The sequence below is a fragment of the Triplophysa dalaica genome, chromosome 4, assembly GCF_015846415.1.
Source record: "Triplophysa dalaica isolate WHDGS20190420 chromosome 4, ASM1584641v1, whole genome shotgun sequence".
NCBI classification, from domain to species: Eukaryota; Metazoa; Chordata; class Actinopteri; order Cypriniformes; family Nemacheilidae; genus Triplophysa; species Triplophysa dalaica.
The window spans coordinates 22,031,593-22,059,556 of NC_079545.1; the positions used below are offsets into that span (position 1 = coordinate 22,031,593).

The 27,964-nt window shown below is 37.1% G+C and overlaps 2 protein-coding genes across 3 annotated transcripts; one reads left to right on the forward strand and one right to left on the reverse strand.

Moving 5' to 3' along the window:
* Positions 1-376: 376 nt before the first annotated feature.
* ptger4b (prostaglandin E receptor 4 (subtype EP4) b) lies at positions 377-4,635 on the forward strand. The gene is made up of 2 exons (XM_056746997.1): positions 377-1,413; positions 2,570-4,635. The coding sequence occupies exons 1-2, from the start codon at positions 625-627 to the stop codon at positions 3,164-3,166; spliced, it is 1,386 nt and encodes a 461-aa protein (XP_056602975.1). The 5' UTR covers positions 377-624; the 3' UTR covers positions 3,167-4,635.
* A 1,327-nt stretch (positions 4,636-5,962) lies between these two features.
* ttc33 (tetratricopeptide repeat domain 33) lies at positions 5,963-27,964 on the reverse strand. 2 transcript variants are annotated; one of them, XM_056747165.1, is made up of 5 exons: positions 27,840-27,961; positions 27,035-27,250; positions 17,643-17,724; positions 10,372-10,503; positions 5,963-7,074 (listed from the first exon to the last, which is right to left on the reverse strand). In XM_056747165.1, the coding sequence occupies exons 2-5, from the start codon at positions 27,247-27,249 to the stop codon at positions 6,706-6,708; spliced, it is 798 nt and encodes a 265-aa protein (XP_056603143.1). In that variant the 5' UTR covers position 27,250; positions 27,840-27,961; the 3' UTR covers positions 5,963-6,705. The 2 variants fall into 2 exon arrangements, with proteins under 2 accessions (XP_056603143.1, XP_056603144.1); XM_056747166.1 differs by lacking the exon at positions 10,372-10,503 and having other exon boundaries at positions 27,840-27,964.

The window sequence follows — 27,964 nt, forward strand, 5'->3', positions numbered from 1 at the left end:
CCTGATTTGAGAAAAGTCTTGCCTGTGCATATAAATCATTACAATCACTGCAATTCCATATGTAATTCCATATATTCAAAACAATCATAATTAAGGATTTTATGGTGACTTTAAATTAGAATCTCTACAAATCTGACATTACCTTTATCACTGCCAGTAAGTTTTGGGTTTACTTTAGATTGTTACTATCAAAAGAAGGCAACGAGTGTAAAGTAGGCTATGAAGATAAATATTTGCAGATATTCATGTGGAAGGATAAATATGTCAGCTTGCACTGACAGTAGGGTGTCAAACTGCGTAGAACAGCTCGGGGGCGGAGTTGATAGAACGCTCTCAAGGATAAACTTGTGTGTCAGTTTTAGTGAGAGTGACGGAAACGGCGCAGCGCACATCTCACAGAGAGCAGAACTTGTAGACTTGTGAAAGTCTCTGGCGAGTGCAAATGTATCTTAAACATTCTTGAGATGCGTAAAAGCGCACGTCTTTCGTGGTCAGTATGTAGTGGAATATTTGACATCGTAAAGTGACCGCGCTTATTTGGAGAAGTCACGATGCGTCTGAGGCACGCGTAAAGAAATCTTCCTGAGTGTTATCGGTCTGCATGTAGGTAGAGATATAGCGAGGATGAACGGAACGAATAGTACGAATCATGGCGGGGGACCTCGGGATCCTACTATTCCGATTATAATGTTTATATTCGGAGTGGTAGGCAACGTGATAGCCATTGTAGTACTTCAGAAGTCGCGGAAAGAGCAAAAGGAGACGACATTTTACACCCTGGTGTGTGGACTTGCTGTTACTGACCTATTGGGCACGCTGCTGGCGAGCCCCGTCACCGTTGCCACCTATGTGAAGGGTCAGTGGCCCGGTGGGGAAGCTCTGTGCCAATATTCCGGATTTATTTTACTCCTTTTCTTCTTGGCAGGACTTAGTATTATTTGTGCTATGTCTGTTGAGAGATACCTCGCCATCAACCACGCTTATTTCTACAGTCGTTACGTGGACCAGCGGGTGGCGGGCTTGACACTCCTGGGGATCTATGTGTCCAATGCGCTTTTCTGCGCTCTTCCCAGTATGGGATTGGGGAACGTGGTGAAGCAGGATCCAGGAACGTGGTGTTTCATCGACTTGCAGAGCAACGCCAGCACGGATGGTACTTTCTCTTACATGTATGCCACCATTAGCTCGCTTCTTATTCTGGCTACCGTGATCTGTAACGTGCTGGTGTGCGCGGCTCTGATTATGATGCACAAGCGCTTCGTGCGCAGGACCTCGCTCGGCACTGAACAAGGGCGCATCGCGGAGATCAGGCGCAGGCGGAGTTTCGCTCGCCTTGCTGGAGCAGAGATCCAGATGGTCATTGTTCTCATAGCCACGTCTATAGTCATACTCATTTGCTCCATTCCATTAGTGGTAAGTGTGTTTTGGTTGCTCTTTGTATATGTTAGAAAATTGCAGCATTTCGATCCAGAACAGTTGCACGATGTTGTGGGGCGCAGGGTTTAAGAGAAAGAACCTGTATCAGCATGTAGATGGAAGCCAATGAAATAAGTCTATCCTCGTATTTAGTTTGTTTGACTTAATAGTGTTTTGCTTGGGGTTTCTATGAGCCCAATAATTTGTTTAAAAATGACAGTAGTCATTTAAAAATATTAAATTTTTAAAGATTGAAATGCTTTCAATTAAATTATTTACATATGTTCATCTGATGTATCCTGGCAATCTTTGTTCAACAATGTGGCTGTGATCTAAATTGTGTTGCTTCTGTCTGAGGTCAATTTGACCCTATCCAAAACAAAATGTGGAAGTAATAAAATAACACAAACCCAAGTAGATTGGTAGAGTGCTTATGCTCAGATTTACTTATGTAATTATTTTATACTTGAGAAATATAATGTAAAGATATATAGAGAGAGCAGTATTTTCAAATGAAATACAAATATACTCGGAAAAGGAAATCAAAATTTCAAACAATTGCGGAGTAATGTAGTCATTTATTAACACAAACAATCGGATATGTTTGTACTAGTATTCGTTACTTGATTTAGAATTTATGAATTGTTCTATTGTGGCATGAAAGTTTTGAATGCGACTTTTGAAACAAATCATTGAAAAGCATATGGAAACAGCACTTGAATCTTGATACTATTCTTAATGGGATACTCCGCCCAAAAATGAAAATTATTGTATCTTTAATTTTTGTTCTGTTTAACACAAAATTAAATATTTTGGAACAACTTGGGGGGGGGGCAATTCAGAATCAGAAAAAGCTTTATTATCAAGTGTGCTGGGACACACAAGAAATTTGTCTTAGTGACAGAAGCTTCCGGTGCACATACAGGTTAAAAAGGTGACAGAGTTTTCACTTTTGTGTGGAGTATCCCTTTATTAAAAGTTAAAAACAGGCCAGATATTGTAAAGAACTATAGTAATAATACATTTGTAATGTTTTGATGAGAGATTTGTATTACTTTTATCTTCCTCTGTTAAAGTTCGCTGTGTAAGGTTGGTGTGAAATAAATGCAAAATAGATATGATGATGACGTAGCATATTTTCTTTTCAATTTAGGTGCAAGTGTTTGTAAACCAGATGTACCATGATTCACTACAGGAAGCGGTAGTGAATAACCTCAAGGCTATCCGAATAGCTTCTTTAAACCCCATTCTTGATCCCTGGATCTATATCCTCCTGAGGAAGACGGTCATGCTGAAGCTGCTGGAAAAGATCAAGTGCCTCTTCTGCCGTATCGACGGGAGAAGTCATGGGCGGAGCCACGCAGAATTCCAATGTAGTAATGGTGGCTGCAACTCATTGATAGCTTCTCATGATTTACCGTCGCTGGCGATGCCAGAGCTGCCGGAGATGATCTTCACGTCACAGACATACCTGTATTGCATGGAGGGGGGGCAGGGGATTAGCTGCTGTGGTCATTCTGTGCAGATTGGGAGTTGTTCGACTCCCACCGAGGAGACTCTTCTGTGTAACTCTATGGCATCGGATCTCAGTAGTGGACACAGTTCAAGCCGGACAGATGGGAGAGAACAGAGCACAGACTCACACTTACTCACACACTCGAAGACCGATGAAGCCCAGCATTTCAAAGACCAACCACTGCATGTCACCTTTACAGGCGAGAACCTGAATTTACAAGAAAGATGCATATGAACGATTTGAGAATATGCAAGCCAGGCATGTGAGAGGGCTGTAAACCGGACAAACTTGATTTTTATCAAGTAAAGAAAGTAAGGAGAGCAACAAGGAATTGATGAAATTGAAAAATGGACATTGCCGAGAAATAAGCCAAAGCACTAAACTTCATACAAATCATGATGCACCCTTTGTACTCAAAAACAAACATGTCTACTAAAATGCAAAAAAAGGGGGGCAAAATAAATTTTGGAAAGTTTTTAACGTTAAATATTATGGAGTTGAGCAACAGGATATGCTGACTACGCAGTCGAGAGATGACAGTTCTACAAGAAGTGTTTTTGTTAACATTGGCAGTTTTTATTAAAAAAAGTATAAATTACTGTATGAATCTCTGCAGGAAGACGATTTGAGAAGACCCAGGGAGGTGGTCATTTTCTGTTCAAGAATTTCAGACCACATGAGATTTTGATGGATGACCTTGTGGGTTGCTCTTGTGAGCAAATATGTGCTATGCTGCTTCAAGTTCCCTTTTGCAGACATTCTGGTGAGATCTGGCTAGGGTCACAAGTTTAAAAAAATCCAGAGTGCTGCGTTAGCTTTTCTCATGCTGGGAGACCTGCAGCTTTAGGTGTTATTTAAATTAGCTTATATTAAGGTGGCAAGAATACACTTATCATTTCTTTTGATGCATAATCAACTGTCCACTATTTCAAACGTGCACTTATGAACGTAACTGTAGCTAGACGTAACTGAACATTCTTTGGATATGTACAATATTCTGTGAATTAACCAAAAAATATCAATGGGTATTGACAATACAATACATTTTATTGTAATCCAGAAACACAAGCTACGATTTAAGAGCACATAACAATGTAACAGGGAATATCATTTCTACGGGCATTTCAGTTTGGTTTTATTTGTTGAATGTATTCTGAGGAGGTAAAATGATAAAGCTTTTAGGACGTAGAACGTCTTAAATGAGGGCATACGTGTTGCACTTTTAAATCTATGTAACCTGAAAGTCAACTTCTGTCAAAATTGCTTTTTAAGATTTTGGTCAGTTAGTTATCAATAAGGTGAATTTGTTGAGTTAATCTGTACATATTTGTGATGTTAAAATGTGTACCTGTCTCATTGTAATGGTTTCATTTGTTGCAGTATTTCTTGACAGTCTGTTAACCTCTTTCTTCTCTGTGAGAAGGTCAAATATGACATAGTTCTATTGATGTCAAAGCAACTTTATGGTAAGAATTTAATTCGTTCACATGTTGTAGATTTAAACTGTAAATACACATCAGTTGCATGTATGTAAATAACCCAAAATAATGATTCCCTTTTTTTTCCAAAAACAAAGTAACACATGAATTTCAAACCTTTTGCTTTTTACCCTTGATGTGAATGAACCCTATGAAATGTGCAATGGTCAGTTATTCAATACTACAATAAAATCTGTCACTGATTTGAAGTGTAACAGATAAATGAAAGCATCCGTTTTCTCATTCATAATTTGAAGCTGAGCAAAGTACCATTAAAATAATTAAACACACCATAAACATCTTAGTCGCACTCCCATGCTCCTGTAGAGTAATGCAAAACATTTGGTCATGGTGAGGGTTGTTCTACTCCAGTAAGTAATTATTCCCTTTTTTTGGAAATCAGAAGGTAAGCGATTCATCTGTTGAGTGGAAAATACAGAAGATCGGTAATAATACAGTAAACAGTACGGCGATTTCTACTGTTGGGTTAAAGGGAAAATACATTGTCACATTTAGATTTTCTATGCCATCAGTGCTCATGTCCAATATGTCAAAAAATGCCATCGTAATTTATATTTTATGCACTATTATTCACAAGCATGTGACAAAAACAGGTAATGTGTTTGTGGATTCACAGTCAGTTTTGGTCATTTTAGGGCAATTGTTCACATCCTTTTTGAACCAGTGCCCATAGAACATTTTCCTCAATCTAAGCAAAAGAGAAATTCAGATTGACAATCCAAAAACAACCATAGCGTGTACATCGGTAGCTGAAGTACCCTAGACATTTATAAATAATAAATTAAGAAGAATAAAATTAATGGTACAGTTAATGCCAGAGCAGGAGTTTTGGTCACTCTCTATTATTCTACCTAATATCATAATTTATTAACACAACATGTGGACAAGTGCATGATGTCAGCGTTCCAATTAAATTATATAAACTTTCAACTCTCCAGTTTGTTTTTATTATGTGGTATCCAGTGATTGACTAGGGAAACATTATATGAGCCAGACCAGAGCATATGATCTTTACACAGTGACAAATGTGCAGGGAAAGATCCGGAGACATACGATAATCCCTATAGATTTATGATGAAAATCAGTTAAAACTCTTCACTACATTATTCAAAGCATGAATCATTCATTTGTACATTTGCCATGACGTACATTCTGTCCTGTTCTATAGATTTAAATAAATGAGAACTGGGAAATGTAAACCGATTTGTAGTTTTATTTGCGATGCGTCACCGCCAGCCAGACGTTAGTGTACACATTTATTTAAATAGTGAAACAATTAGCGAATGATGAGCGGAAGACAGAAGGATGCTGCAGCTTACGTCTGGTCCCACAGGTGCCACATAAAAACCATCATGTACATAAATTCTTTGGTTGGCAGCAAATGCACATAATTGGACAATATTAATGACGGTGAATGTTGCATACATAGCAGGAACCGCCAATCATAAAAACACGTTTTTTACCATGCTAACTGAAATCAAAAAAATGTAAGATCTTGTGAAAGAACACAACACAAACATGGGAAAGCAGATTATTTAAACCAAGATTTTATTCAATAAATAAACTAAAGAATCAATTACAGAAATTAATTGAATGTGATTAGTCGGAATATGCTTCTCAACCCACATAACTGATGGGTAATTGAAACATCAAACTAAAATTATAAACACAAATTATACAAACAAAACTATATTGCTAAACCATTAATAATTATTATGACAGTCAAGGAATTATCTCACCATGCTACACATCGGTCACATTGGTTCTGAATGATATGAGGGTGAATAAATGATGACAACTATCCCTTTAGCCAAAAGTTTAATCCATGACAGTAACACAAACTTTATTGCTTGGTTTACTGCACTAACTAAAAACAGAAAGTCCACCTGTCAGCAGGTAATGTTCTGTGTGTGTTCGTGCATTAAACATTCAAGTTTAACACTGCTTTAATTGTGTTCTGGGTGGGGACTCTCATAAAATGGGACTACAATAAAGCTGACTAGAGTCAATGCCGTTCCAGACCAACAACCTGCATTAAGAAGATGCTGTTTTGCTATTTTGGGAACCTAAACTGCACTTTAAGAACAAATGCATCAGTAAAATAAAGGAATTAACTCTCCATTTGAGGGACAACAGTTGTTGAGAGAGCATCTGGTATTCACTTTACCACTTCACTCACATTATACACATGAAATCCAATCAGAGTCAAAGTAAATATGTAGCACATTAAACAATATAAACAGAGAAAATACAAAAATAACCTCTATTCCTTCTTTAGAGAGCTCTTGCCTTGACTAAATTACTCACTGAGGATGAAGCTGGTTTGCTGTCATCCTCAACAACCACCTCTTTCACCGCCCCATGTGTTTCCACAATAACTGCTGTTTTCTTTAAGTCCTCATATTTTTTCTGTTTCTCAGCCATGGCTGTGCAGGCGTCAATCACTTCATCGCTCTCAAAATCATAATCGCTCTTCAATTCGGGTGCTTCCACCAGAAGCTTTCGAGCTTCCTCTTGCTGTTTTTCTCTTTCACTGAGAACTTGTTTTTGCTGCCGAAGCTTTAGGGCCCAGTCTAAGTCCTCCTCCCATAGGGGGCGCTCAAATGGATGTAGGTGCAATGCCACTTGGAAGGATCGTACGGCCTGGAACAGATGAAAGTAACAGGGAAAGTTCACCCAAAAAGGTACATTGTCTGATCATTTAGTTCTAGTGCTTTATTCTGATTGGTCAATAGCTGCGTTTTATCTACGACATCGCCGTGCAGTACCCTTAGCAACAACTTCGTAACATAAACATTCTGTTGCTGTTCATAGTCGGTCAGGGAAAAAAATTTCGGGATGAAAAGAAGGTTTTTACATCATAAAAGATGCACTGATATACATTTTTGGCCTTTAAAATGTATATTATATACATATATTTGTGTGGGAACTGTTTTATAAAAGCAATAAGATACTCAAGGCATATTCTGCATTGGGAATAAGTCATGGCTGACTTCTTTTCTCTGTGGATCACAAAAGCCTTTGTAAGGAAGAATGTAAGTGACTGACAGCTGCAGCCCCCATTCTCTATCATTATCTCCAATAAAAGTGCATGTAATGTACATAAATGGGGATCGAGACTTCTGGTCTCTATTCTTCTAAATTCTGTTCCACAAAAATATCAAGATCTTGGAAAACATGACAATATTTTGGTGTGAACCATAATTTTAAGCATGTACACACATAGGCAAGACTAGATGCATATACAGTATAACCCTTTATATTTTTTGACAACACTGTCAATGATATCTAGAGAGAAATATCCTTCATCTGATTTAAAAAGCCGTCATGACTTTCATCTTGCTTCTATTCTCCTGATTTCTGAATCCAACTCCCAATTTGCCTAATTTCCAGGCCTTTGAAGATACATCATAGCAAAGCTATATGAATGTCCCTGGTTACCAATAAAATGTGGTGTTGAAAGCAACATATGAAAACTGTCTGTGGAAATAGATCAGAGTCTGGAGCATGATGTATACTACCAAGGATCAGAAGATTGCATGGTTTACTATTCCACCAGCATCTACAGTAAGATATTTGGCTGAATGACTGATGCACACTTTTCTGGAAACTCTTCAGCAAGTTCGAAGTCGTCATCTAATTGGTCAAGTTTTACAGGATTTCGGTGTGATGTGCGTGTCGCGTTCTTTAACTGTCTGCCTGGAAACAACATGAAGCCGCCTGATGAAGTTAGTTGTCATGTTTACACTAATTGCAAGAATTTATCACGATTGACTAAATGCTTTTTTTTTATAAGTATGCGAAGATCACAGCATAAAGTTATAATCATTGTTGTTGCTGTTATCTTTTAAGAGTTTCGTGAATGTACACCGGTCTGTTTCCACGGGGTAACAGACTTCAGTGATCTAACACAGCACCGATCAGAAAACCATAGCATTAACAAGCCATATCCGCACATTATTGTTATACATAAAGTATGCATAAACCACTGCAAATTTCAGAAAAATGCATACAGATGAGTCACAGATGCACTTCTTACATAACCTAGAATGCCCGATGTTCAGATTTCTTTAACAATTTTATATAGAACGTATTATTTTATATTAAAAGGTTTGTGTGTGCAAGCAGCATTGCAGGTGGTTAACTGTCTGTCATAACATAACCTTTAGTTTTTCTTAGAGAACTGCTCATACTTCTAAATGAAACCCTTAAGTTAAGTTCCTGCTGTGAATCAGTCACCCAGGTCATGTTACCCAGGGAATGACAGGAAAGAGTACGAGTAGGAGGGATGAGAAAATGCATGACATGTGTTTTCTCTTCATCCACTGGACAAATAATGTTCTTATACATTTACTTTCATAATCACCCTATTGATTTTACAAAGGAAATGCTGACACTTAACAAAAACACAGCCTAAGAGAGTATCAATATTAGAGCTGTTGCCAAAATGAGTTCTTCAATCCTTAATGGGAATTTAAGGCCATCTGATGACTTTGGGAGATTTTTTTTCCTCCAGACTCCTAATCGATTCAACAGACAATACATTATTTTAACAGTTGTCCTGAAGTCATGGTCCACTTTACCACATCAATGTGGTCTCAAACATCTGGATTCGGGAATCCTCCATGAATCCGCAAAAACGATATCCTTCAATATTAAAAATGAACAAACATAAACTTACCCCTCACATATGACTCAAGTCCTCCACCCCCAGGTTATTTTTCAATTTGCTGAAATGACTTGACATAACATGCTTAGCCCGAAATAGATTCAATCAATCTTTAGCCAAGACCTCAGTTTGGTGTGTGTATGTGCGACGACGAGTGTGCGATAAAGCTCAATGCTTGCATTAACACACACATACATACATACACACCTACAAGTAGGCACTAGCCAGATGACTGCAGGATGTGCAAGATTTTTTCGTCAAGTATCTGTCTAACGCACATATTCACACACAGGTCGGGGCAGGTAAGATGTGGAATTGTTCCTCGAAGTAATCTTCCATGCTTCTGGGTGTGGATGTCCTGAAGTACACATTTTGTCACGGTGCCAGTTAATAAATGATGGATAACTGGCGAGAGCACTTGTGTTAACCTCACACATACTGACAGGAACATAAAAGCCAACCGAACGACTACATTAACAATAAACACAGTTTTATTACAAACCACTACAAAACAGATGACAGTGAAGAATTTTTTTAAAAATAAATAAACTTTATGTAAATAAACATTTGGGGAAAAGGAGAGATAGTGAAAGAAAAATTGGAAGATATAAGAGACGATAACGTCAGCTATCTCCAGATGACTCCTGACTTCAGTTAGCTTTTGGAGATCCGTTTACAGGTGATTTAGATACATTTTCCATTTTGAATTGGGAATGTTTTTAATAGTACAATGAAGTCATGAAGACATGTTATTGTGTGTGTGCAATTTTTGCGACTTCGTTTGGCTATTTTCATCATTTGGCTACGGATCACATTTTAAAAGTAGAAATTTGGTGTAATTAAAGTCAGTTAATCTGGTCAACTAAAGATAATATATTAACAATAAATTGGGAGCAATGTAACACTCAATATGGCCGCTTTAATAAAAGAAAGCCCCGCCTCTCAGTAAAAATATCAAATCATTAAACGGTTCATGTGAGGTGATTGCCAGCCTGTGCTCATGCGCAGTAGTAGCCAAAGCAACTTCAAAAATGCACAATTTAAACTTAGCAAACCAAAGTTTTGGTACAGTCCATATCAGGTTTAATTATTAATCGGAAATATGCTATTTGATTGTCATTTTTGAAAGCGATTTAAGAAATATTTGCCTTTCACAATTTAAGGAGAAGACGCCCAGAGGCTTTGCAAACATGGCCGCAGAGTGGCACGACATCCGTAAACAGACTTTGGGTCAAGTAATTTTCAGATGTAAAAATAGTATAAAGACTTACTAGTTCTACTTCACCGAGACTTAGCTGAGCGCGACCCAAAGTTTGCCACGCCTCCCACCAGAGGGGGCGGAGTTTGGTTGACATTTCTGCAGACTGCACAGCCAGGAACACCTCTTGAAGGATGATCAACACCTAGGGGTTACAAATTATGAGGATTACAGATTAAGATTCTCAATTTGCAACATTTCACCTAGGACTGGGGACGGTGCATCGCGATTCACAATAATCATACCTGTCTAGAATCGATTCTGAATCGCAAAGGCATGTATGTAAACACGCGCTGGACGGACATGTTTCAACCTTTTGCAGCGCCTTGTGCATAAGCACTAGTCTTTACTGCAGTTCACGCAGCCAGCAGCGCTTTGGGAGCGCATGGCTGAAGAGCAGCTGAGCTGACAGTACAACAAGTACCGTTTAGCAAATGCAAGTTCACATTACGTTATTTAAATACATTCACAGGCACACCTCTTCAAAAACGGATCATCTGTCTCTTACATATGTGCAATGTAACATGATAAAACATGATGTGTTCATGTAGTTTTAACTGTTTCTCTGAAGGCTATAAAGGTTCAGGCAGTGGAGGAAGGAGGATTGACAATGTGAAATGATCGTCACTTCTGCTAACATGAGGACTATGCAAAAGCATATAAAGAAAACAACTACAGCTCTTTACTAAAAGCTACGCCTTTTAAAAAAACAAAACATACATTTTGTGCAATAACTTACAAAACAGTAATGTGTTTGCGTTTGTGACAAGACATTTTGCAGTGTTACCATAGCCTATTGTTTATTACTGCATAATATAATTCATTAAAATAGAAGTTTACTGTGTTTCATAAAGTACAAGTTGCATTTTTTTGCATTTTGTGTTAAGGTGAATCAAATAAAACAATTCCATATATATTTCATCATTGAGGATTTCTTTAAAAAAAGAAGTCTTAACATCTCGTCTCGTTCCCGTGAATCCAGTTTCATGTTTCGTCTTGTGAGATGAGGGTCTCAACACACCCCTACAGAAAAGGCTTGAAGAACAGCGAAAAAATATGGAACTACATTTCCTGGAACTACGGCGGTGTCTATTTCATATATAGCGAATGCTAAACAGTCCACTATATCGTGAAGAACTGAATAAAATGAGTGAACGATTTCAGACACTGGCATAATATAACCTGCGTCTACAGTACTGTTGCTGACATCCGTCATAACGCATATATTATACCTGTGTGGCTTTATGGATTGTTTAATAAAACAGAACAAATTTAATATCTACTTTATTCGTCACGTTTTTGTATTAGTTTTTAATAAAGAGAAAAAAATCAGTTTGACAGGTTTATTTTATTACATTAATTACGTTTAGTAAAATTATTAAAAAAAATAAAAAATAAAGTACTGCTGTCTATAACATTCATTTATTCTGTTTATTCTCAAAAAGTATAAAATAACTGTCAACAAGAATAAACGTAGTGTAAATATAAATGTGCATTCGTGGCATTAACAGTCACTCAGCTGATTCTAATACGATGTTTGATTCGCACTGTATCATGGGAAATAGTGAACGTTGACTATTACACTCAAAATCAGAATGCATTGTGGGGAACAAATGTAAGGAATATGTAGTTCACTAAGAATTCGGACAACAATACAAAATGGCAGTGTAAGGTCAGGGCTAAGATGTCCTGACCAGGGAACAAACAAAGAACGTTTCTAAGCACAGTGGGTAGCCCAGGCCAAAAGGGCGCCCCTTCCTGAAAAACAACATACTCGCTCCTGATCAAAGAACATCTTCTCGGGAAAGGATAGAGAACATCTCTCAGTCCAGTGGGAGATCTGAACCAAAAGGACACCTTCCCTTGAGAAACAACAGACTTCCTCCAGTACAGCAAACTCCCTAATGAGATAACATCTACATCTCAAACGACGCATAACAGTGAATCACAGATAAACACCTCACCCTGCAAACACAACTGTTCCTTTCTTCCCCTCTCACTCAACGCAGGACACCCAAAAGCTCACCTAGGAATCGTACACAAGAAAAGATCACATTACATACACACAAAACTACACATGTTTGGTACCATCCAAAAGGTCTCAGTGCAACTGGTACAATAGTCTCACTCCCATAATAACAGAGGTAATAAAAGTTTTTTAAGAGCTTAGCAAACTTCACTCAATGCTGGAACATATCTCACACATTTGGTTTCTTTCACCAATCACATACTGTACGCAGATGTACAGCCCCTGTGATCACAAGACCCAATCGTAGCCAAATTCTAAAGAATATTCCCACAATGCTTTGTTCTGTCTGGGTACTTAAGGAAGGTTGGCAAAAATATCAGGGAATGTGAAGTCAGATCTCCCACACAAATTGCTGTGTCTCGTCTATGCCAGGTATGCAACATTGAATTTCTTTTTACTCAATTTCTTATGATTTTTTATACTTGTTATTGAAATAAATTGATTGACTTGAGTTTTGACTATTGCATCAAATTTTGAATACAATTTTCAATCTTCCTTTATCTGGCAAATAAATTGTTATGGTTTTCATTACAAATGCTTAAAGTAAGATTAATTTAAACTAATGAGAAGTCAAGATATTATTAAATTGTAGTCAGATACCCGGTATAGTGCACTATATAGAAGATAGAGGCGAATTCAGACACAGCTTACGTGTGTGTAAATCATACTTCTTCTGTGGTAATGCGGTGGTTATTTGGAGTTTATGCCCGCGAGTGCCCTTGGGCTTTCAAATGTGGCGGCATTTATCACTAACTCATTGTGAAGCGGAGCATGAGAATGGCACGATCAATGGTGACAGGCCTAATTTCACCGGTGTTTCTTTGTCCGATACCACTACAAAATGAAATGGGGATTATAGTCTTTAATCATTCAGCCAGAATTCCCCTACTCTTTGACTTATGACTTTTCCATGACCTCTTCATAGACTGCTGTGTGAATTTTCCATCTGTACGTCAGGTACTAAGTTTTCAACAGAGGGTATTTAGGCTTATTATAACAGTGCACTCATGGTGTAAGTTATATTATCTCCATTTTCAAGCAAATATGATTTAGTAATTGGTTTTAAACCTAAATACAATGTGATGCAGCAAACGCATACCAGATCCTCAATAAATACTTGCACAACATACTCTAAGAGGCAGGAAATTTTAAAGTGGATGAGTAAACAAACACCAGCTACATGGCGACCTCTTTATAAGTGCTTTCATTAAACTGTTACTCAAGCATAATGCCTTTGAAATCAGGCCAGTGCAATAATAAAAGGAAATACTAGAGTGTCCAACACAGGCTGTTTCCATGGCAACAAGAACTGATTGGCCAAAATGCGTGCAATCTTAGTTTCCAGAAGCTATTGATCTAAACATGCAGATTGGCTAACAAAAATTGTATCCACATGTTAAGCATCCTGGTCAAACAGGTGTAGTGTAATGGCCGGATGCAGGGAAAAGAGCAAGCTACTAAATCCCCTGTCAGGGGGAGGAGGAATAGGGGATGAGAAAACAATTAGGAGGAATAAACTGTAGTTTTTTTTACTTTGATGTCAAACGTTGCCTGTGGATCAATCAGGGGAAGAATGGATGCATCCAGCATGTCCAACATATAATATTTCAGTAACACTTTAGAATACTGTTTCTTACTTAATGTATAACTAAGAAGGAATTACTGCAGAACTAATAGATAATTCCTCATTAATACTTACATCTGCTCTATTAACTGCTAAGGAAGATGTGTTAACCAATCAGTATGGTGTAGCATTTATAATTTTGTTAAGTAACAGTTAACTAATCAATAGTTTAAGAACGACTATTAGTTATCTACTAATTCAGATTCTACATAAATAAATATGAACTCATTATTACTAATGAACAGTCTTGTACACAATTGACCATCACAATAATCAAGCAGTCGACATTCTTCAGTACTTCTTACTATTGCTAGTACTACTTTTATGGAAATGCACTACTATTGCAACTATTACTTCTACTATTATAGAAATATCACTCAATGAAAAATGGAAATGGAAAAACCCTGGCAGACACATTGTGTAAGACCTATAGTAAACCTTCAAAGGGTCAGGCATGGCAAAGGGTTTACCCAATATCCTAGTTTACACCCACATACCAAACTGTCAAGCTGTGCCGCTCTTTTAGATGTCTGAACGAGAGCACCAAATCAAAACTTGAAATGGTTACTGTTGAGTTCAACCTGACGTTTTAAGCGTACCCATCTCAACGAAAACAAAACAGCAACAGACGTCATTAGAGAGACAACGAGGCCAAAACACTTGACCTGGCACAGAAAACGAAAGAGGGATGCCAGGTGAAGACAGCAAGCAATGAGAGACAGAGAGAGAGATGGAAAAACAGTAAAAAACAGAGTTACGAAAGAACAGATCAGCTCAAGACACTGGATCTAATAACTACTGCTGAATGAATCCTGTATTAGTTAAATGAGTGAGCAAACAACTGTGTGTGTGTATAGATGATTCATTGAACAGATGGATCATTGAATGCATCTATTGTATATGGGCATACATATATGCATAATTATAGCCTATAAAGTTGAACGTTTATAAAAATAAATATTCGCGCAAAGAAATTATGATGACTCTGAAAGATGATAAGCACCAAAAGGGACAGTTCAGTAGAAACTAAACATACACTTATCTCAATCAGAACTCAGAAGGTTAAAAAAGGCCAAAAAATTAATAAATAAATAAAATTGATGTATCTGCTAGGGCCAAGACCCTGTAAGGTCAAGGTAGAAGTCTTATCTTGTGGGCACACAGGTTCTGGATGAAGTCGCTGCTCCTGCTTGTATACCTGCTGGGTCTTAGAAGGTTTTTACTTTTCCCACAATCTTAACCTGGTCATTCATTACTATTTTAATATCCTGCTGCTGACATATTAATGTGATCTGCAAAGTAAATATTTCTTCTGAAGCTGAAGCAAAGTTCATCACACTATCATCAACTAATGATTTCCAAACATACATACCATCACTAAAATATTTATATTACACAGCAGTTTAGACACTTGGCACTTCAGTTAACTTATGTTACTCATTATCTAAATAAATGTTAAAAGTAATGGTTAAAACTAGAGACTAGATGATTTTAAAGGATGAGCTGAACCAAATGGCAAAGGAAAGCAGTCAACCCTTTTCGAGCACCCCATGAGATTGCTGGAGATAATTCACACCAGACTCAAATACTGACGGCTTTGAAGAAGTACAAAAATAAGACAGTTCAGATTTTTTACCATTACTAATGCAATCTAATTATATCAATTAAACAGCTGGTTCGTTACATTGCATTGATTTTATCTAGGTTGAATTCCAAGAAAAAGTGACTCATGAACCGGTATGACTTAAATTTACCATCATAATCACTTTACCCTTGAGCAAGACGTTTAACCATGGAGGGAACTTCTCAAATCCAGCCACAGGAAAGCACCTGCTAAATGGCTACATTCATTTGCATTATTTCATTTAAAAGCTCACAGTCTCCTGACTTAAAATATTTTTCATGATCCTAAAAACCTTTTGATCTAAATGCATATGTCTGAATGTTTCAACATTAGTTATTTTTGTCAATATCAATTACTCGGATAGCCTATAACATCCCAGGACATATAGAAACTCCTTCAATATGATATAAAAAGCATTCAAGGGTAAGAAAAAGCTATGATAAAGCATCAATATTACATTTTTGTAGAGTCTAGGTAAAGGATGGTTACTTTTTTATTTATATCTAAATTTCACAACATAGGTCCCATGGCACCATCTGCATTATTTAATCGTTTTGATGAGTTAGCTATTATTCTACAATGTGAAAAGATAAAGTAAATGAATAATGAGTAAGTGACCCCAAACATCATCAGAGGGCTGAAGGAATAGTAATTTCATCCAGAGAGAAAGAGCTTTACAGTAAGTCCATAGTGTTCTCATTGTAAGATACACTGTGTTTGTACAGTACCAGTACATGAGAGTACACCAGCCTGAGAGCAAAGTGAGGAGAGAATATCTAGGGAAAAAACCTAGATGTCAAAATGTTCTCTTATAAAGACCACAGAGAGGGAGTGTGTTTGGGGAGTGGAACTTTGGGAGGAGGAAATGAAAATAACGACTAAAAGAAAAAAGAAGAGAACTGAAAGTCACTGTCAGAGTAACAGCTGTGTGTCTCTAAATTGTGGTACATTCCACTATTGCAAACTCAAGATTTAAAGGGGTGCTGCAACGATGCGTGATGCATTCTGACTTTACAATGTTAAACGTGTGTTCTTCTCATGCTTAACATGGTCAACTTGTCAAAAAACGAGTTGGGCGTATAACGTAGTATTTCTGTGCTCAATACACTCCCCCAGTGATCGTACAGGTTTTGGAAAGTTTTTTTCAAAGATATAACAATTCTCCCGGAAAAGCACACGGCATTCCCAGCATGGCAGCATGGAGAGCAGGAGAAGGAGCATGCGCAGACGTCACTTGCATTAGAGAGAGAGAGAGAGCATATGTTCGCGAAGTTTCAGGTGTTTGTTTGTTCACTGCATTTGGGTGATGAATATTATATAATAATTATATAAATTGTTGGCTGGATTTTGAGATCATTTGAAACTGATATATGGAGCCATCCCAGCGCTAAAAGATGCCGGACATGAACTGCATGTTGTGAGTGAAACTGAAGTTTGTGTTTTGTTGACAATGTGCTTCAGTTCTGCCTACCCCTCCCCCCCGCACATACCGTATGATTTCGGACGTAATCATACAGCTGTATCTATCTTTTATAAATGTGATCAAACTAAATATTCTTCGAAGATACAACGTATGCAATACTAATCCATAGTAACTCAAGATTAATATGAGATTGGCAGAAACCCTGTGTGTTAGGGCCGCTTTAATTTATAGTTCACCCCAGATTGAAAATATTTGAACAGTTACTCACCCTCAGATTGTTGAATCGTTGTATACATTTGATCTGCTCATCACAAAGGAAGATATTTTGTTGAATGTCAGAAATCAAACAGATGTCATCCCTCATAGATTCCCATAGTACTAATTTTCCTTACTATGGCATTCCAAGAGTAATTGGGGGATGAGAACTGCATTCTTCTAAATATCTTCCTTTGTGTTGAGCAGAACAAAGAATTTATACAGGTTTGCAACAACCTGATGGTGAGTAAATGGTGACAGAATTTTCATTTTTGGGTGTATCCCTTTAAGATCAACACTTTTTATAGTCTATGTGAACTGAATTTTACCTGTGCCTTCATATCATAAAGCTCAGCGTCGTCTGGTTTGAGCTGAAGCGCCTCATCCCACCTCTTCAAAGCTTCCCAGTTCCTAACACACACAGAGAGGGAGGGAGAGAAAGAGAGAGATTCAGCTATGGATTTTCAATTGAAAGCTTAAATAGACATAGCAAAGGTTTGAACACACACATTGCGATTACTTTGAGTACACATACAAGATCTGAAAATCTACATCGGCAACATCACCTTTATTCCATAGATCTCCCCTATGCAAAAACACATCGGAAGTTTAGTACCCAAAGTCTGTTTCCTTACTGGGCTCCTGATGAAAAATGTATTCTACGATATATTATCATCTGATATTTAGAGCAGTGTTACACATCTATTATTCATTCAGTGCTTGGAAATTGGTAAATATTAGTAAAATTCAAATTTAGTGAATAGATGTAATCCTTATAAGTAGACATTTAATGATATAGCGAAAACTAGGACAAGATCCTACACTTCAGCCAATGACCAGAAAAAACACTTGTTAGGCTTGCCTCTAACATTAAGCCAAACACACCTTCTATGAGACAAGCATGAGCGCTTTCGAACACAAACCTGACTGGAAAAAAGACAGACATTTACTTGCACTTATGTCCTTAAACACACACATGGTGATTCTCAGCGTAATGTTTGTTAGCACTTAAGCATATGTCATGGAAAGCCCACTTTTGTTTTCCTACCCTAAAGAAAAACTGCAGACTGACAAATGAGCAAAAATAAACGTTAATAGCTCATCAAAAGCACATTACAGACTTTCTTGTGACTACAACCATAACTCAAAACAGAACAAAGTCTCAGGTCACACAACGGTCTTCTGCGATTTGAATGAAAAATGATCCAGACTGATTTATAGATAACCTGACCTTTAGGAACACAGAAATAGAAATTTGCAGGGATGCAAAACAAATTTCTGGGAAAAAAATGTAATCACAGCAGGTTTTCTGATAAGAAAATACACTCAAATGAAGTGAGTTAATGTGACTTGATACTAATATGTAGTAGATGATCAAAACAGGAAATATTTGGAAGCAAACTTCTATGTAGTGTTGTCACATTATTTCCCAAAATGTTGAATGTTTCTATCCAAAAACGTAAATCATTTACAGTGAATAAAAAGATTAGATCTTTCGCAGGTTAATTTGTAACTCAAGAGTTCTTACGGTTTAACATTAAGCATTAGAAAATGCTGTCGTCTATGAAACCTATATAACAAGACCAGTGTTTTGGTCAATTGTTATTATGTTGGGATTGATCTTAGACATTTCGGATGCAGTTTAGTAGAGAAGGCAGTATCCACCGCTTCACAGAATCGGCTCCCAAATTTACACAATGGGAGGGATTAATAAAGTGTTACACATCAGCCGTGCAAATATAACACGCAGACGTCCATAAATACGGCCAAGCTTCCTTAGTCTTCCGACTCTGTTTATTGTGTAAATAAAAGGGTAATAAAACATGGTTATAAGCACAAATATTTTTCATATAATTCATGGAAAATCATTAAATCACCCTCGGGGGAAATAAAAAAGAACTTATCGAGAAGAATTTACATAAAAAGTGTTCTAGGTATGTGCCTATGAAACACGTTATGATAAAAACATCAGAGGATGGGTAAAGAGTACACTGTGTAACACAACATGAAGATGTGGGCGTAGGTATGTAAAGGTGTGTGTCATTTAATCTCTTCGAAAATCTCGTTTTAATCTTCATTTGGTATGTTGGCCACTTTCTCTCTCTGCACATGTGTATGGGTGTGCGTGACAGAGCGGGAGCGAGAGAGCGAGACAGCGAGAGAGAGAGAGAGAGAGAGAGAGAGAGAGAGAGAGACAGACTCTTTTCAATATAGCTATGAAGTGTGAACCGTTCAACACTTATCAAAACATTATCTACAGATTTATTAGTGTAAAAGAAAAATGTAAAATCTCACCAATATTCTTTTCTGAACCGCTGTGATCAAAACACAACAAAAACAAAACAAGTGCTGCACTGTATGTGGAAGTGGTTGGGTGTGGTTTTGCACAAATCCACAAGTGTTTTGAGTGACAGCTGACATGAAAGAAGAATTAACGCTCTAAACAACACGTCCACATAGCTTGTCTAAAAAAGATACAAAGTGTCCTTAACAGAACATAATGTACGTACTCTTTCCTGTACACAAAATGAAACCCTTAAATTAGATTTCTCATTATAAACAGGCTATAAATAACACTTTAAAGAGTCTTTGGCTGATGGAATTGAGAACAAACACTTTGAGAAAAAATAATTTATAGAATAACAGTATTTGTTAGTTGAGATTTTGCTGATGACAATTATTTATTCACACTGCAGCTGAATATTGCAAGAATATATATATATATATTTATCAAATTCTTGATTGCTTGGTGTGAATAATACAGAAAGTTTCACATTTTAATTAATAAGCTTCAACTGCTTACTATATTTATGGACATTACTTCTTAAATGCTGTGAATGTGCTGTGAGAAAATGACACGAGTAATAAATGTCAATATGCTAATATAGGCAAAGCAGTTACTTCCATTACATATAATAACAAAATGAATCATATTACCACAAGAGGTTGTTTGCATATGTGGTTCAGATTAAAATGTTTAGACCAGTACCTGATATCTGCTTATTTAAAAACTCACAACAACCTATATAACCTAATATTGATTTAAGCAGAAATCAGCTACAGTCAGTTTAAAGTCGATTTAAATAGCAAAACTATTACATGACAGTAGAAAGAGCTGGATTGGTGTGTCTTTACGGCATCAAAACAATAACTCATTTCAGCACTGGGACCTCATTAGTCCCCTCCTGAGGATGCTTGGACTCTGGGTTTATAGTCATGTTGAAGTAGTGGTCACATGTAGCAAACAGAAGTTTCGACCGTTATCGTCATGCTTTATGTATTTGACACTACGACACAACTGTGTCAAAGTAACTGTGCACTTCTATGTTGAACATTTACAAATCGTTTTGAAATGGCACTAATGTTGCATTATTCAAGAAGTTCACCTAAAGGGACATTTTACCCAAGATTGAAAATTCTGTCATGATTTACTTATCCTCTTGTCATGTCAAACCTTTATTACTTTTTTCTCAGCAGAACACAAAATAAGATGTTTTGAAGAACCAGACCGCATTGACTTTCATTATATCGACACAAAACATTCCTCTAAATATCTTCTTTTGTGTTGTACGGAAGAAAGTGTCATATACAGGTTTTGAATGACATGAGGGTAAATAAAGTTTACATTTTTGGATGAACTCACCCACCCACATTTTTTCATCAGATGTCCATAGGAATGATTTGGTTACATTTTAATAGTTTGCAAAAAGTGCAAAGTAAGTACTTTGAAAGGATATGTTTAAGTTATTCTAGTGTTTTATAAATAGAAATTATTATACTAAACCTGAACAGTCATTTAGTGTGCAAATAAAATTGGTTGACTATCTGTACCTAAAGTAACCCATGTTTGACTTGTGGAGTAGATATATCCCCCTTACTAATGAGAAATCTCAATTTAAGGTCATCTTTAATGTGCCAGGAGACATTTGGACTCAACATGGCTGTTGTTGTTATTAGAAATGATGAATTAACATCAATGAGTCAAATATTGTATGTTATTAAAGACCCTAAATCCTAAACATATAGCTATTTTTAATCAGTGAAGAATAAAATGACAGTACGCTTTACCTATCTAATATGGATTTTCATAATATAAAATATTGTTACCTTACCAAACTTTATAAAAACACTTGTGACTTTTGAATGTCAGTACTAGAGTAACAAATCGGTTTTAGAGTCCCTTGCATATCATTTGCCATGTTATGTCAGCAGTCGTAGTGTTAAACGGGTGTGGTGGTGAGAGCGGTTGGTTCCAATTCGCAACCTTGCCGCTAGATTTCACTGACTGGACCTTTAAGCATTAGCAAAAGAGGTTTCTAGATGCATTACATGCATATTATTGGCCCATCATATGTAGTACATATTATATGGCATGTATATAAATAAAAATACATTTATGCTCATTTAACCTTCTAGGAGTAAACTAAGTTGGAAATGCAGACACATGAGTGCATTGTGCTGACCTGAACCAACTCTCCTCGAGCTCTATGTAATTTTCTCATCACAAATCCACTTATTCTCCCAAAAACGTGATTATGAGGGTCGCCAGGAGCCACATGCCTCTTCAATGGCTGCTGCGTTTTCACTTACTGGTGTAAACTGTAAAGCACGAGCTAGGACCATTGTTAAAGAGAATATGATTATCGACCACAACTATAATAGCTACATTTGTATCGAGGGTGTGAAGGTTGAAAGTGATTTTGTGAAAGAAAACCATTTAGAGGGTTTGTAACAGGATTGACAATTTTCGCCTGCAATGAGGTTGACACTTGGGTGACATATCAAATACATTACATTTCTACAATAAAAATGTACATTAACCGATCTTTTGGGATCTAAATTAACCTCATATTCCCCAAAAACTATCATGTACTGTATGTCTGCACTGAGGTTTGGAGTCCTGGAGTCTGGAAAGAATCCTACCGGCCTCCTATCTTAGCGCTGGCTGGTAACAGCTCTCATTTGTTAAATAGGCCACTGATAGACAAGTTAAAGAAAATAATCAATCCACAAACCACCTTAATTTTTTAACTCACATTATACATTAGTCAAAAAATGTAATTGCAACAAATTAAAAATGAATCATAGTGGTACAAAAAAAAATCTACAATATTCCCAATCTTATTTATTTTATGCACAGGGCAGAGGACTTCATCTCACGTGACTTAAGAATACAGTTAAGTACATGATCAGTACAAGTGGTTTTAAAAATCAAGTCAACAAGGTTCCCACAGAAACACGTACAAAAGATCCAAATGACCGCATGAACCTAAAACCATCAATAACAGACAGTCCTGGCATAATTCAGTCCAAAAATGGGACGAAATGTAAGCGGGTGAGAACCACAGGAGTAAATACATAAACACTAAAGTCAGTTTGTCTGTCATTAATTGGCTTAACCAGCACTAAATAAATTCAATATGCTACGAATGACCAGCTGTTATTCAAAGCCTCCGAGACTTCTCTTCATTAGCAAACATTATTGTCTGGCCTCTTGATTTCTCCTGTAAAACAGGTGCAGAGAATATTAAATACAATGCTGGCCTGCTGCTCGCTAATACACAGTTGGAGCCAAAGTGCTAATTAATCACGCCAAAAAAAAGCATTTAAGACCGGAGCTCTTATGGGAAGTAAAAAGACATGGGGGGGAAGCAAGAGAGAATAATATTGAGAAGACCAAAAGGAAATGAAAAGTTGTAAAAGTGAATGTTGACATACATCCTTAACCTCTCACGGACTTGTCAAGGCTTTACAGGTTAGTGGTAGTATTAACTGCGGCTTGTCTTTAATCCCCATCTCTGAAGCATCTTCCAGTAAATTGACGCTATTCAATGCATTGCCTGAAAGCAAAGCTGGCTGTGACGTTTATAGCCTTTCTTTGGACACTGGGAAAAAAACAAGCGGCCTAATTTGACTTATTGTTCCCGTTAAGCAGAGCGGTTTTTTAGAATGATGAGAAAGTTAAGTCGACTTTGGGAAATACCAAAAATACTTTTTTCCTCCATCTGTCTCTTGCAGTCTTTAACACACTGTCATTTCAAAGAGAAAGGCATGAGGCTAATATTTACACAGACACACCTGCTATGCTGGTTAATATTCAGAAACCATAGCCAACCTCCAGGAACAGAAAGTTCAAATTAAACAATGAAAGAATTACTTTCGTCTAAGATAATAAATTAATTAAAGCGCAAGCTAGAATTTATTACCTTTGTCTCGGCCTCGATTCATGGCGGTCTGTTGAACTATCACAGACCTGCTAAAACACATCTCACACTGAAAGTCCCATTTGAGTGCTAAAATGATCGGCTTCTCTGAACCAGACTGAACTTCCATTTAGGCCTCTAGTTGCTGTGTATAGCTTTCTTAATGAAAGTCATTGTTAGGAAAAAAGATCATGATATTATTACAAGCATTTAAGCTTTTCTGGTCTGATTTCAGTTATCTGTTTGCACTTTATTTTACAGTACTTCCTCTAAAAGTTCACACAAAATGAAAATTCTTACATAATTTACTCACCCCTATGCCATTCCAACACTGTGTGACTTTCTTTCTTTCGAAGAACACAAAAGAAGATATTTTGAAGAATGTTGGTAACCAAACAACATTGGCCCCCATTGACTTTTATTGTATAGACAACACTGAGACATTTTTACAAACTATCTTCTTTTGTTTTCTGCAGAACTTCCATAGAAAAGCTTTGAACAACAATGCGTGTGTGAATAGACAAAAGTTTTATTTTTGAGACATTTAAAGTCTACTTAATGTGTACACAGCAAGCAGGTGAGTACCGCAGGATTACATTATACATAAACACTCAAGTCAGTGGTCAATTTAGATGCCTTAACCAGCACTAAATAAATTCAACATAAAACCAATGACCGGCTGCTATTCAAAACCTCTGAGACTTCACATTATTAGCAAACATTAATTGTCTGACCTTCACATTGTCTATCTTTCCTTTAAAAGCAAAAAATAAATGATCCGATTTCCCCTGCAAAACAGGTGCGGCAAATATTAAAATACAATGCTGCGGTAATCTCTTTAAAAATAGAAGTAGCCTGCTGCTCACTATCATACAATTCGATCCAAAGCAGCTTAATCATTGCATTAAAGGGCCATTCATACAAGAGGTCTTAAGTGAATGAAAGAAAAAGATAGAAGACAGGAGAAAGAAAGGACAGGGGATTGTTGAGATGACAAAAAGGAACAAGCAGTTGGGAAAGTGAATAGTGGCACACTTCCTTGAGCTCTCATTGACTTGGATGTAAAGGCTTTGTACTAGGTAAATGATAGTAATAGCTGATGTTTGTCTCTAAAGCATCTTTCAGAAAACTGAAGCTAAGCTTAATGAAAGCAGTATGTGCACTTACAAATACTACAAAATACTGATATCTTCATGTATTTAATATGGGTTAGGTTCAGGGTCGGTAAAGAGTATATGAAATTAAGTAAAGAGGTGGATGTGGGTTAATTTCCAAACCTGTCCAAACATGCAACATCTACAGTACACAAAGCATAAATACGGTATGGCCTTGAGTTTATAGCTAACCCACAGCCCCATCTGCTGGATGAAAATAATAATGTTATCATAGATGAGCTTCCTTATCTTCTTGGCTGATTCCTCTTGAAAACTGTTTTTGTCATTGGCAAAAAAAAATTGTCACGATACTGTTAACAGATGACTGACCGTAAGAGAATGGACGTTTTACTGGAATGACTCAATCTGGCATTTGAATCAAAATGGTAATGACAAACCCGTAAAACAACTTCAGATTTACTGTAAAAGTGGTAAGAAGAGAAGAAAAAAGTCTGATTATACAACTTGACATTTCATAACAAGCATGTCTGAATAATCTAGCAGGCTTTAACCTCGTCCTGCCAAAACCAGGATATCAATATACCACTAGTGTGTATGCTTGTGTGTGTGAGTGTGTATGCGCGTGTGTGTGCTTGTGTGTAAAAAATTACTGGTATTTTGAACCAGCACACAAAGCACTGTGTGCAAAAAACAGTGTTAATAGTAATTTCTTTCACTTCAATGTTCTTCAACAGATGTGAAAATAATCTGAAAGAACATGAACAATTCAAGCCGTTTTTTGAGGCCAGATTATTGTCACGGACACCAACTAATCTACAACAGCCCTTTCTCTGAACTGCCAAATAATACTTTTGGAAAATAATCTATAATTTATGAATTTCTCTCGAATTGTTTCTTGCTATTCGCAACACTAAAATGACCAATGACAATGCAAAAGTTTTGCTCTCTTTCACACTGTCACAAATGTTGGAATATGTTTATTTCTTAAAGGGATACTTCACCCAGTAATGAAAATCTGGTCATTATTTACTCAATCTCAGATTGTTCTAAACCGGTATTCATTTCTTTGTTTTGCTGAACACCAGTGGTGTAGTCCTAACAAAAAAAGTGGTGTACTATAACCCCGACCACACATGGCCAAAAGACAGGGGTCAGTATGTTTGTTTGATTTGTTTTTCTAGTAATATATGACAATTATTTCAGTTAAATTTGTATGCATTATTCTTCGCTTATGCTTTGAATATAAAGTTATAGAATTGGAAAAAAATAAGGTTGGAAAAAACAGATCTATGCCAGTACTGTCGACCACAATACGATATTTTTTACAAAGCATCATATCCTTGTAACGCATCACATAGACAAGAATACGTAAAAACATATGCAAGATTTTACAGGTTAGAGATAACTTTGTGATAACTGTGATCTCTGTGTCAATACTTGTTAATAATTTAAGGGAAAGATATTAATATATGAAGTTAAGGTTGTGGTAAAACAGACTACATTATTTTAAATGTAGAATAAACGTAACAAGTAGGTTCACAATGACTTAAAGGGAACGAGGATACAAAGAAAATGTAAGAATTCTGACTTTAAACAGTAGGGGTATGTAAGTGCTTTGTTTCATTTCATCATGTGTCATTTAAAGAAAGCTAGTATTAAAAGTTGTGACAGACATCAAAGATTTGCGATGCACTGAAATATAGTAAAGAGATAAAGCAGCGCAAGAGAACCCGTGAATTCAGTGTAAATGCCAGATGAGAGGAGCCACAGCCGGTGAGCGCCCTTTAAAGCAGCTTTGACTGAAAGTGGGCAGTTATATCAATATTAGCTGACGGGTTCAGCGGGACTCTTTCAGTCACTGACAGGACGAACTCCTTGCAGGCGAGTTAACAACACTGAAGATGATGCGCTTGGCTTGGTTGTCGGAGGGGAAGCAAGAAATTTTGTGAATTTTCTTAAGAAATGCACCAATTGTATTACTGAATTGTGAACGCGATACGGTTAAAGGAAAAGCAACCACAAAAGCAGCTTGGAGACGTTAAGCAGGAGAACAAGTGGGTATACGCTAATATAGATCTTTAGAAGTCGCTATACGCAAACAGCGCTGTGGAAGAGTCCGTGCATGCGTATGGCCCCGACTACACCACTGCTGAACACATAGGAAGATATCTGGAAGATTATCAAATCTCATCCCCCATTGACTCCCATAGTATTTATTCTTCCTACTATGGCAGTAAATGGTGGGTGAGATCTGACATTATTCCAAATGTCTTCCCGCGTGTTCCAAAAAACAATGAAATTTATACAGGTTTGGAACAATCTAAGGGTGAGTAGATGATGACAGAATTTTAATTTTTGGGTGACCTATCCTCTTTAAGATTGAACAAGCACACATCCCTTTACCTTCCTTGCTCGGCAAGTAACGTGCCCTCATCTTTTAGTCTCTTGCTTTTAGCAGAGCAATCCTCCAGCAGCACCTCTCGCCGCCGCTTGATAACATTCAGCCAATCAACTCCCTCCTTCTCCACCTTATTATCATCATCAGCCTGCTCAAACTGCTGCACCGTCGCCTTGGAAACTCTCTCTCCCACCTTACGTTTCCAGCCGAATGTGGCCATCCTGAGAAAACAAAAACATGGTCAGCCGTTAGTCAGGATAAAGAAGTGACTCACATCTATATCTAACAACTACTCCCACAAAACGAGTAATTTAACTGGTTAAACAGGAAAAACACATTATTAGGAATGTCAACTTTTGAACTGGGTCATTTTCTCCCATTCAGATACATTCTGTGTTGTGGAATACATGATCAACTTTTGATATGTAAAATAGCTTATTTGGGGCATTACTAAAGTAAAAAAAACCTATGACCACAAAGTATCTCACAAAGGTGAGTGTTCCGTTTAATATCACAACATTAACATTTTCCGGTTGTGTCAGTTGACATTGTCAGTTGTGGTGTTTGATCTGAGCTGTTTTGGGTTCTTCGACTGATAGTCTGATATATTTACAACAGTCTAACGTTACAATACTGATTTGAAATCGCATGGGTCCGTTTGAACAGCCACTTGTTAACGGTTTTGCGCAAGACTGGAAACATACATTTAACATATGATTCGGAAAAAGGAGGATCTGATTAAAATCAAAGTATTTCACCAAAGCACACATGCAAAATGTTACTTTTGTATCGTCACTGCTGGATACTCACAATGTTTTGTTTTGTCTCTTGTACAGGACGCCCTCTACTTCTTCTTCTGCTTGAGTTTAACTGGCGGTTGACACACCAGCTTGTAGGTGCATTACCGCCACCGTCTGAACTGCTGCAAAGGTGCT